Source organism: Artemia franciscana, chromosome 17 (genome assembly GCF_032884065.1).
Source record: "Artemia franciscana chromosome 17, ASM3288406v1, whole genome shotgun sequence".
NCBI lineage: Eukaryota > Metazoa > Arthropoda > Branchiopoda > Anostraca > Artemiidae > Artemia > Artemia franciscana.
Genome location: NC_088879.1, coordinates 32,099,336 through 32,112,367, shown reverse-complemented (window position 1 = coordinate 32,112,367; position 13,032 = coordinate 32,099,336). Strand labels below are relative to the sequence as shown.

The 13,032-nt window shown below is 32.5% G+C and overlaps 1 protein-coding gene across 1 annotated transcript in view; it reads left to right on the top strand.

Annotated features, from left to right (window-relative positions):
- Positions 1–12,456, top strand: part of LOC136038146 (nucleolar protein 6-like) — a 246,634-nt gene extending 234,178 nt beyond the window's left edge. Inside the window, exon 18 of the mRNA XM_065721187.1 lies at positions 9,253–12,456. Coding sequence (XP_065577259.1) covers positions 9,253–9,546 — 294 coding nt within the window. The 3' untranslated portion in view covers positions 9,547–12,456. The remainder of the gene's footprint in view (positions 1–9,252) is intronic.
- Positions 12,457–13,032: the final 576 nt, after the last annotated feature.

Here is a 13,032-nt window from a genome sequence, read left to right as displayed (position 1 = left end):
GGCCCTCTCCCACGCTCATTTTTTCCCAAAGTCAACGAATCAAAATTTTGAGATTGCCATTTTGTTCAGCATAGTCGAAAACCATAATAACTATGTCTTTGGGGATGACTTACTCCCCCAAAATCCCTGGGGGAGGGGCTGCAAGTTACAAACTTTGACCAGTGTTTACATATAGTAATGGTTATTGGGAAGTGTACAGACGTTTTCAGGGGGATTTTATTTTGTTTGGGGGTTGGGCTGAGGGGAGGGGGCTATGTCGCAGGATCTTTCCTTGGAGGAATCTGTCATGGGGGAAGAAAAATTCAATAAAAAGGGCGCAGGATTTTCTAGCATTACTAAAAAAACAATAGAAACAATGAAAACAATGAAAAATAAACATGAAAACGTTTTTTCAAATGAAAAATAAGAAAACAATGAAAAATAAACATGAAAACGTTTTTTCAAATGAAAGGAAGGAGTAGCATTGAAACTTAAAACGAACAGAGATTATTACGCATATGAGGAGTTCTAAAAATACTTAAGCATAAAGAGCGAGGTATTTAGGAGGAGATAAATACCTTGCTCTTTATGCTTAAGTATTTTTAGTAATTTCAACTATTTATTCTACGGCCTTTCTGATTCAGGGGTCATTCTTAAAGAATTGGGACAAAGCCTACGATTTAGTGTAAAGAGCGAGGTATTAACGACGGTACAAACCCCCTCGTATACATAATAAAAATATAAGATTATGAAAGTTTGTTACGTAAGTTAATTCTTAAGTTACGTATATTTTTTACTAATAAAAACATTCGTTAAAAATTAAAAGTTCTACTTGCATTTTTAAGTAACCGAAAAATTGGAGGGCAACTAGACCTCCTTCTCCACCCCTTATTTCTCAAAATCGCCTGATCGAAAATAAGAGAAAGCCATTTAGCCAAAAAAAAGAATGAATATACAAATTTCATTTTAATAATTTATGTGCCGAGAGCCAAAACCAAACTAAGAGCCGAATAAAACTAATTTTTTTAGCTGAAAGTAAGGAGCGACATTAAAACTTAAAACGAACAGAAATTACTCCGTATATGAAATGGGTTTTCCCCTCCGCAATTCCTCGCTCTTTACGCTAAAGTTTGACTCTTTGCCACAATTCTATTTTTTAAAACAATTAAAAGCTTTTCATATACGGAGTAATTTCTGTTCGTTTTAAGTTTTAATGTCGCTCCTTACTTTCAGCTAAAAAAATTAGTTTTTTTTATTTAATCATTGTTAGAGACGAAACAGTAAACAGGAGAGACACAAGCCATTCTATATGTGTTTATTTTATAAATGTATTCAGTTTATAGTCACAAAATGCGAAATAAGTACAATAGGTAATAGGTACGATTTCTGAGCGCTAAGATCAGTCAAGTGTACTAACTATAATGAATGAACTTTATTTTCTAGCTGAAATAAACTGTTCAGAGACGAAACTGAGTAAGTCTGTTACCATGGAGACAAGAAAGAAAAAATGCAATTTTATTTAAAACATTGGTGGTTTTTATTTTAATGAGTGAAACATCGCATCTAACAAATTTCCAGAAGTTTTGAAATTGCACTTAAGAAAAACTTCACGCTTTAAGAGATAAGACATTGACTTATTCTTAAATTGTCCCTCAGAAGCAAACATTAATCGACTAATAGTTATCGCTAGAAAAGATTTAACTCTATGCAAGCAATGTATTGTTAGGTGGTAAAAAAAAAAAGTTCGGTCAGATTGCTTTCAAAAGAGCTTATATGCATCGTTCTCTCCGTATGATTCTTTTATACGGAAGGTGTAATCCTTTTATACACTGTATGGAAAATATGAAACTTGAGCCAAAAGAGAATAAGAAAAGTAGTGAAAGCCAAGTGAAGATTAGCTCCTTTTTGCGGATCGAGAGGTCTGAGGTTGTGAGGTTTGGAATTGATCCTGAGTATATTAGTAATTTCTCCGAAGTATTTCGGAAAAATACACAATAATAAAATAAAATGGAAAACAAACAATAATATCTATTGAAAAGAGGTAATGTTTACTAAAAATTTTTTTTATCTGGGGCCTGTTCTCAACTCTGGATAGCTCTGGCTGGAACGCCAAATGGCTAAATTGAGAGCTACGATAGTGGTGATAACGAAAAACAAATAGCGTTGCAGAAAACCGATAAAAAAGAAATATTTTGTCGAGATTTGAAGTTTTAAGTGAATTACTTATGCTGAAACTAGCATAACATGTTTATTTGTTATACATCCAACTTTCTTCTAAGCGTTACTTACGTATAATATTCTCCGATTCTCTTTTAATTTTGCTGTGATTAGATGCGCATGTCTGTACACACGGGTTGCTTAATATATTGTATAATAATAATCTGACAAATATCCAAAACAGAAAAGTTGTCCAGTTAACTCAATTACAAATTTTCTCATTTGAATAAAATTAAGGGTGCTAATAAAACGTTTGATTGTCCAGGGCTGAAGATGAATCTAAAGAATAAGAATTTGTGGTTGAGGGTGAGAAAGGTTTTTTTTTAACTATGTTTTAAAATTAGTTGATCAGTCGGAGTTTTTTTTTTATATATATATATAAGGGAAAGTAGACTTTTTAAGGGAAAACTATTTATGCGTCTGATTTACGAGTCAGAAAAAATTTGGGGGTCAAGCCTGATAACCCCAACTGGGTATGCCCTAGTGTGGCCTTCTTGTTTCATTGCTGTGGGATAACTTCCTTTAATTTTTTTTTACCCTCAACTCCTGAGTTAGTCTTAGGCTGCTAAAGCAGCTGTCATTTACTTGGTAGTTAAGTCACACTTGTGTACGAAGTTAGACCTACGTAGTACAACTACGGCTCCAGTCATGTATCCTATTCGTATTAAATAAAAAAAAAACAAGTTTTTTTAACTGCAAGTAAGGAGCGACATTAAAACTTAAAACGAACAGAAATTACTCTGTATATGAAAGGGGCTGTTCCTTCCTCAACGCCCCGCTCTGTACGCTAAAGTTTGACTCTTTCTCTTAACTCTACTTTTTAAAACTGTAAAAAACTTTAGCGTAAAGAGCGGGGCGTTGAGGTGGGAACATCCCCTTTCATGTACGGAATATTTTTTGTTCGTTTTAAGTTTTAATGTCGCTCCTTACTTGCAATTAGAAAAACTTGTTTTTTTTATTTAATTTCTTAACGTTTTTGAATTAATGCATGTTTGGATTTTGGCTCTCCGCACATGAATAATTAAAACGAAAATTGCATGTTAATTTTTTTGGGGGTAAATGGCTTTCTCATAGTTTTGATCGAAAGATTTTGAGTAAAAAGAAGTAGAGGAAGAGGCCTAGCTGCCCTCCAATTTTTTGGTTACTTAAAAAGGCAACTAGAACTTTTAATTTCTTACGAACTTTTTTATTAGTAAAAAACATACATAACTTACGAAATAACTTACGTAACGATCTTCAATATTCATATGTTTTCATTATTTATATGAGGGGGTTCGCCCCCTTGTCAATACCTTGGTCTTTGCACCAAAGCTTAAATTTTGTCCCAATTCCTTAAGATTGATCCCTGAATCACAAAGGTAGAATAAATAGTTGAAATTACTAAAAATACTTTAGCGTAAAGAGCGAGGTATTAGGAGGAGATGAACCCTAAATGCGCAATAATTTCTGTTCGTTTTAAGTTTTAATACTGTTCCTTACTTTCATTTGAAAAAACTTTTTCATTTTCATTTTTCATTGTTTTTAGGAATAATGCTAGAAAATCCTGCGCCCCTTTCATGGAAATTCTCTTCCCCCATGACAATTTCCTCCAGGGAAAAAATGAGCGTGGGAGGGGGCCTAGGTGGCCTCCAATTTTTTGGTCACTAAAAAAGGGCACTAGAACTTTTAATTGCATTTAGAATGAGCCCTCTTTTGCCATTCTAGGACTACTGGGTCGATACGATCACCCCTGAAAAAAAAAACGAATAAACACGCATCTGTGATCTGTCTTCTGGCAATAAAATACAAAATTCCCTATTTTTGTAGATAGGAGCTTGAAACTTCTACAGTAGGGTTCTCTGATATGCTGAATCTGATGGTGTGATTTTCGTTAAGATTCTATGACTTTTAAGGGGTGTTTCACCCTTTTTTCTAAAATGAAGCAAATTTTCTCAGGCTCGTAAATGTTGATGGGTAAAACTAAAATTGATGAAACTTGTATATTTAAAATCAGCATCAAAATGCGATTCTTTTGATGTAACTACTGGTATCAAAATTTCTTTTTTTAGAGTTATGGCTACTATTGAGCCGGGTCGCTTTTTACTAAAGTTCGTTACCACGGACTGTTTGATTTGTCTAGGTGAACAAACATTGAATCTTCAACTGTAATTTCGTGACCTTAGAGCGAGGTTGTTCAACTGGTGGAAAACTCATTCCACTAAAAACGCGATTAAATATTTTAAACGTTTTCTTTTGAACGCCTGATAGTCCTATAGCTGTATAACTTTAACTGTATAACTGTATAACCTTTTTCCGGCTAATAATGGTCTTACCTTGATAGTGGGGTATGACCAGGCGTTTTTTCCGCATCGCCTTGCATCTGAAATTCTGATAGAAAGAATCAGGATATTCCGCCTCCTCAAGAAAAAGTGACAACTTATCGATTATGATAAGATTAAACAGTTTCAATGTTAGATCGCGAAATGTATGATTGACCAATTAGAGTGAAGATTAAGAGATATTTCTTGAAATTAGAAAAAGTGCTGCTTTGAGCAGCAGCTGTACTTCCTGTATGATGATTCAGACTGCTTCTGTATGATTCTGTATGAAGAATCATTCTGTATGGATGATTCTGTATGATGATTCAAAGCTGCTGCTTTGAGCAGCAGCTGTCCTTCCTGTATGATGATTCTGGCAAAAGATACCAAGAATAGAATAGTTGGGAATAAATTAGTAATGATATAGGCTCTTCAAATAAATTTTTGGCGTTTTCAGTTTTTCGCTTCAGCGGTACAAGCGCGACGTTAAAACCAAGGAAAACACATGTCATTCATAAATATAGGTTTTTTTTGTCAACTTTGTGGAACTGTGGTGTGGCTTTGACCCTATTCACAATTCAATATAAAAAACAGCATATATAAAAATGATATGCACCTTTAAACAACTTGTGGTTGAATTTCGAAGGTTTATCAAATTCGTACATTGCTATTGATGATTTTAATCGTTATTTTGCTATCGATTTTGTAACATGGATGTATTTTTATTATATATGATTCTCTCTTTTCTTTTTAATAGTGTATTGATTGACTTTTTTTAATTAGTTCATTTTATTTGTAAGTTGGTTATATAAGGGTGGTGTTATGTCCTTCATTTTCTATTGGTTGTAGGAGGGGGTATCACCTTTCATTCTCTCCTTCTTTTTTTTGCTAGTTCTGTGAACTCCCGCATCGCCTGATTTCAGTTGATTAACAGTGATCATTTGCACCAGGTTGCTTTTTCATTTTTTTATTATTTATTGTTTTTCCTTTTTTGTTTCTTTCTTTCTGTTTTTTGGTGTATTGAACTCACTGAACGAGAATATTTAATTTCGTGTTTTTGTCATAGTAGATATGTTGTAACTTAACGGACTTGAACTTGTATATAAGTGTTGAAATTTTCAAACAGTATAACTTTGGAAATATTCATTTTCCCCAATGAGTGACGAAGTTAAAGCTCTTATAAATATACACTCGTAAGTTGCATCATTTCCTCTCTCAGCTCAGAAAAAGACTTAAAACAGTTTCACTTGATAAACAGGTGAATTCTGCAGAAAGAAGTTGAAGATAGACAACAACGAGATCAACGACAAAAGAGTCTTAACCTTGCTTCATGGAATTTCAGATAAAGCTATCAAATAAGATAATGAAAAATTAAGCTCAATATTATTCCTAAAGCCCTGTTCAAGCAAAGAGAAAACGGGAGATTGTTGTCCTTTCATGTTAAAAATTTGTTTTTGAATTCATTGGGTTGTTTTTGTAACGTATTTTCCCAAGCCAATCACATTATCCCTTATTTGTGGTGAGAAAAACAGCCCGCCTTTTTAAAGCCATATGTGCGACAAACCTAGACTGACAAGGAAAAGTGATTTCCGAAAGGAAAAGGCACAGGAGTATATTATTTTGATATGTTCTACATCAAAATAGCACATGCTAAAAACAACGTTAAAATAAAAGCTACTAAAACACTAAAGTGCACTCTACTTAGGTTCAGTGCATCAAAATAGCGTATATTAAAAATAAAAGCTACGAAAATACTAACGTTAATAGCCTTCATTATAGACGTCCAATTTTTGCAACTGAAGAATTCCATACTATCTTCCATCAGTATCATCAAAATTGTAGGACCTATAGAGGCTGCGTTACACTATTATGATTCCAGAAATTATGTCTATTGACAAGAAAGCAATTTTTAAAAAGACAGATAACTTCGCCCTTCCATAATCTGATTAGTTATTTTGGGAGAAATATTAAGCCAGTAAAAAAACCCAAGTGATTTTAGTCCCAATATTTTTTTTTACAATAGACTTTCTGTTTCTCTGTAGTTAGAAATTTTTTAAATATAGCTCTTGTGATCTATGATGGTAGGTTTAAATGAGGAAATTGCGTTAGTTGCATTCAAGAACTTATACAAGGGAAATGTTATTTACAGTATGTTTTCAGGTATAAAGAAGTTAAGAAATAATAATCAAATGGAAAATGTTTAAAATTTAAGTTTAGTCGAATGAATAAAGATCATGTGTAATCTCGACAATTTTTCTGTCTCTTTAAATCTGAAAAAAGAGTGTTATTTGTGTATTTCTCAAAAAAGGGAAGGGGAGAGCCTAGTTTTACTTTCAAATTTCAGTTAGGATTTCTTAGTTGATGGTACGATAAAAAGAATTTTTTTTCCCATACTTACATATGAGTTCTATCCCATACTAATTTGTGCTTAAATTTTACTGATATCTTTTAATTCTTTTTTGCATGCCAAGCACGTCACTTCTTAAGCTTATGTTATAAAGGGAAACCAAATTACCTGACCTTTTGTATCTGTTCTTGTGTAGGCTTAACATTGTTTTTTGTTTCTTTTGTTGACTTTTAAATAGTTTTATTTTGTGTGTTTCTCAAAAGAAATACACAAAATGCCTAGTTCACTTTCAAATTTCAGTTAGGATTTCTTAGTGGATGCAACGATTGAAAGAATTTGATTTCCCATACTTACATGTTAAAATTTGTGCTTAAATTCCATTGGTATATTTTTATACTTTTTTTGCTAGTCAAGCACGCCATTTCTTAAGCTTATGTCGAAAAGACCAAATTACCCGACCTTTAGCTGTTCTTATATTTACCCGTTGTTGAAGCCAATAAGACGAACGTAAAACCTGTTGGTTCTTGTGCATGGATTTCTGTTAGTACAAAAAATGAAAAGTTTCTAGGCCACAAGGTTTTTACTATTAAATTCTGTTGTTCTGTGGTTGAATCAATGGCGTATCGAGGATTTTTGTTCGTTTGGAGGGAGGAATAATTTTTTTTTAATGTATCAAATATTTGTTACGTTTTTACGGGTGCAGACAAAAATTTTGGGGTTGGGAGGGGGTAACCCATCTGAATATGGCCTCTGGTTGATGCCTTTTGCACATTGCGAAAGAAATCATATTAGAAGACAAAAAGTGAAAATCTTTTCTTTTTAATGAATGTCAGCTTTCTTGTGATGAGAGGGATTCCCAAATAGTTTATAATATTCAAAAAAAAAATGTTAAACATTTTCCCTTTTGCTTACTGGAGGATTCTAATATAAAAAAATTTACCTAATATGTTTTTCTTATCTGCAAAATCGGTCTTTTTGTCAAAATCCGTCTTATTTACAAAATCTTGTCTTATTTACTGTCTCATTTGACTTTTTATTTAAAATATCCATCACTCCTCGAGGAGAAAAAATATTTAGGTTAGATTGGGCTCTCAACCGCGTCGTATTGATAGAAAGTTTAAAATATGCGGTGGCTCTAAAATGATATACTATGGAGTGGAAAAAGAAAATGGTGTCCACTCGTAATTCAGTTTCATAAAAAAAGAGGGAGGTTCGGTTTTCTTAGACTTGTTCGAGGATTCTGAACATTCAGAAGGTTCTTTCGGAGTATTTAGTGATAATTATAGAAACGCGAAACATATTATAAATATTAAGACATCATAGATAAACATCCACATTACAGCATTAAAATATATATTATGATGGAAATAAATTACTGTAGTAAATATGATGATTCATGGTATTGAATCATTGAAAAAATTCCACATGGAATTTTTTCTAAGAATTTTTTACAGCAGTCCCTTAGGGAGAATAGACAATGTTTCCCACTGAAAGTTTCATAGCCGATGCTCCTGAAAACTTTTTAATAGGAAATGAATGGAAAGTAAGCCCTATATTTTAAAAGACAGATTAATTTAATTCAGTTAAGCATTTTAGACGACCGTTTTTGGCATTTTAGAATACAGCCAAGTTGAACTCCTCTGCTGCTTTGGACGAAAAATCTAAGTTTAGCCAAGTTACATTTGTCGTCCTCTTTTTATCTTGCAATTTTAATTTATGACCTTTTCTAGATGCTTTCTTCTTCTCTTTTTCTCGGCTAAGTTAGCCAAGCTACATCTTTTACTACTTTTCTTGTAATTTTAATGTATGGCCAATTCTAGATGCTTTCTTCTTCTCTTTTCTTTTGTTCTCTTTTTTCTTGGCTAAGTTAGCCAAGCTACATCTTCTTCTTCTTCTCTTTCCTTTTCTTCTCTTTTTTGGTTAAGTCATTCAAGCTACGTCTTTTTCTTCATTTATTGTAAATTTAATGTATAGCCTGCTCAAAATGCTGTCTAAACCTACAACTGCTGTTTTCAGATGCACATTGAATCCCAAAATGGGAAAGAGAGAAAGAGGGAGAGAGATAGTGGGATGATAGAGAGACAGTGAAAGAAAGAGAGAGAGAGAGATTTGGTGGGGTGAGGGATGTGGTTGCAATAAGCTTGCTTTAATTTTGTAAAACAAAAAAATGTGTCACTCTTTCTGAATATTACAAAATATATAGATTTATAGATTTTCGTGCCCCGTCTTCGAAAAAGATCTAAGAATTTTATCTTAGATGCTATTTTCAATGGACCACTCCATGTAAGATTAACAATGTCGTTAGACCTATGTCGCCTATGATATTTGCACATATGAGTTTTCGCTATTGCAACTTCATTCATGCTACATTTTATTATCTGTTTTGCGATTTTAATATACGTTCTATTTTAGATGCTTTTTCGACCTGCAACTACTGCTTTTGATGCAGTTATTAGATTGAATCCTAAAATGGTGGCTAAACGGCACATGAACTTGGATGCCAAAACATCGGGCAAACCCGCCGAAATATTACCTCTTGAAAAGATCGACACAATCCCTTTGGTTGGATTTGAACCAGTTTCACTATATATAGAAGAATTAAAGGTAAAATTTAATCTATTTTCTTCCCAACTCCTAACTGCTTTACAGACAATTCGAGCATCTAGTTCAGGAATTGAATTATTTTATTCCAATTATAGTTCATAATGGTAATGGTTTGTTAGCCTCTTATCCTTGTCTAATTTATAGAAACACCGATAAAATCTGTCATCATAGAAGCAATATTAGTTACTTGTAAAGTATGAATACTTAGACCTGCGTATGAATGAAATATGAAAAGAATAATTCTGTGTCCTAAAAGATATAAGAAAAGAATAAAAAGGGGAAAATAATTTTTCTATTAAAGTTCGGGAAATATTTTCATCTCCAAATCGACTAAAATGGTTTTGGTTTTCTTGTTATCTAGAAAAGTCAATCTACAGTAACAGTGTAAGCGTGGGAAAGCCGTGACAGATGTTCAAATAAGAATTTCTATACGACTGCAGCGCCTTGACATTAGTTGCCTTAAAAAATTTTTAAGCACAAGAAAAAAGCTTATTGTTATTTTTTGAGCATTTGGATATAGAAGCCTTTTTTGATTCTTCGATTATTATCATGAAAAGAGAAATCACCAATGCAACAGCACAAACACAAAAAAAAAGAAAAAAAAAAGGAGAGACAGAAGGAGAAAAGGAAGACTGTTTTCCTAAATTAGTGATTAATATAGACCAGCACTTGAATGAGGCCTTAACCCTACTCATCTATACAATCACATAGGTGAAACAGCATAGCCATACACAATCAACCATAAAGAATAATCCATGGACAGGCAGTCATGTCGTCAATAAGTATAAGTCGTCATTTACCAAACAATAGAAAAAATAATATAGACAAATAATTCAGAGGCAACACCCAACATAAGGGCTCATCAGGAGAATACACTGGCCTATATAGGGTTTCGCCACTTTAAATTCTTTAAAGTTACATTTTTTTTTTATAAAAAAAAAAATGTGGAGAATTGAATGAATCAGTGGAAACCGGTGGCATGTTGAAATAGAAAAGTGTTGTAAAGAAATTCAATAATCTATTTAGTTCGCAGGTACGTACATAGAGGAGAAGGACCCCGTCCCCTTCAGTGAAAGGACCAGCCCCTTCATCGAAAGGATCCACCTCATTTTGATTGAGAAGAATAATTCCGCCTCGAGCCAACCTCTTGTCATTTATCTTTAATAATGATATTTTTATGATTTCCCCATTAGTCGTTTTAGAATATAATTTATTTAGGGTTTGAGTTGCTTTAAAGTCCCCTCCCCATTGGAGGTCCCTTCTTGAAGAAAGACTCTTCATTTGTGCCCGTTAGAATTCAAAAAAGTTGTTTCAAGAAATCCTCTAGGTTATTGTTTGCAACCAGGAAGATAAGCAAGGTGGAGTTCCTTGACCCCCCTACCCTCCTCCCAAAGGAAAAATCTCGAGATTTGCCAGATTTTTCGAATAATTTCTTATATTTTTCATAAAAGTTCTCTTTTTATTATCAATGCTATGCCCCCCACTCTTAAAAAAAACTTTTAGCATTTATTTATTTTTTTTTTTTTAATGTGAGATGTAAGTTACAGATTGAACTTATTGTGATAGATTAGTGTTTCAGGATGTTGTTGCTTTCGCATTAAATGCGTAATTGACATAATTTATTTGCTTGTGTTCTATAATTTCATTTATATTTAACGATATATGCAACAGAAGGCTTTTAACGACATAAGTATTTAACTAAACTTAAATTTTTTTCCTTACACATCAAAAACCCCCCAAAAAATGTCAAGCTGTTTATGAAAGAATTCTTTCTTCTTCTTTTTCCTCGCAGTCTCAAAAACATAGCATATGCCGACTAATCTTGTGCTTTTTTCTCTGACTGTTTATTTATGTATTTTTTTCACATCTTGACACTTACTCTCTAAATGATATGTGCTGTTTTAGGCGGTTAACTTGTATATAAGTTAATAATGAAATATTCTCATCTTTTGGGTCTTAAGTTTTTGATTCGACAAATATCTTTTTTTTTTCTGACGTAACCTCTTTTTGTCCATTACATGAATGCTTTGCTAGTTTCTTTGCCTCTTTTTTTTCATTGAGGAAACATTTAACAGACATACTTCTTTATTTGAGTTGTTTTTTATGTTTTTTTTTGTGTGTTAATGAAGAAATGTACTTTTTTCAGATTCTTTTGCTGCTGCTAACTTTTCACAAACTTTTAAGTTACTACTTTCACAATGACACGTCTTTTTTAACATTTCTTATTAACTTTATTATTTTACATTCTATTAGACACCTTAAAATACAATTTACGGTAAATAGATCAATATATTTCAAAAACCTAAGGGTCATATACACAACAGAAAAATCCATACAAAACAAGGAGATCACAAACAAAATGAAAAACATCTGATCTGCAAAACAAATAACTCAATCATTCAAAATTTTTCTTGTTCTAAGCATTTATTAATTAACACACCAACTCGAGTTATTATGATTGGGTTACTACTACTACTACTTACTACTTTGCAGAATAGAAGGAAGCAGCAAATCAAACCCATGTAAATATTTTCCCCTTAAATCAAAGAGTCCCAGGCACTTCAGGAGAAATATTTTTATTATTTTGTTAAATAGCAACAATTAATTATTAATTGCTAAATATTACTTATTTATCATCGCTTTCATCACTTGTGCAAAAACAAGTTTTTATGGTGCTTGAATGATGTACGCCCTACCTAATGTTCTTTTAATATATTTCTCTGATGCTCAGTGCCAATGAAATATAGATAAAAATATAATACTTTAGAAACAAATTTAAGCTATACATTTGCACATTAGTGGGGGGGTATAGGGGGGGGGGTTGAGCATGCCTAATGTGTCAGGTACAATTGCTCTACATATTATGTAGTAAGAATTCTTTTCTAACTTCACACTGTCCCAATACTTTACCACCCCGTCCCCTCTAATGTGCAAATATAAAGCCCAGATTATATATTTTCCATCTATTCTGTCACTTTTCTTTCTCTTGTCTCACGGTAAGCTGAAATAAAATAGCTAAAAAAAAAAAAAAAAAAAAAAAAAAAAAAAAAAAAAAAAAAAAAAAAAAAAAAAAAAAAAAAAAAAAAAAAAGTTCTATAATGCGTCAATTAATTAACAACTTGAGTGGTCGGGGACTTGTCATACAAGTACCAATATCTTTTTTATTTTGTTGAATAGCAACAATCAGTTTCTAATTATTTATTGCCTTTTTGCTAATTTATCATCACTTTCATCACTTGTGCAAAAACAAGTTTTTATCTATTTATAGTGTGTTTGATTAATTCCAAGTAATTTCTTTCTCCGTGTATATATCTACTTGGATTTTTATTCCTTTTCCAATGACCTTTTTATTTAGTTATCACGTCATTCCCTTGTACATTACATGTTTTTGTCTCTTCAACTCCTACTTGATATTTGCCTCTTGACTTTGATTTATGAGGAGCTGATAATTTTACTTGCCTTGTATTTTCCTTGAAATGCGAACTCCTGTGGGGAACAGAACAGCAAAGAGCTATTAAAAATATACTTTAAATTGTAATCAATCTTTTTTCCTCTTAAAAATAAATCTACTGGAGGTTCGTTAGTGTT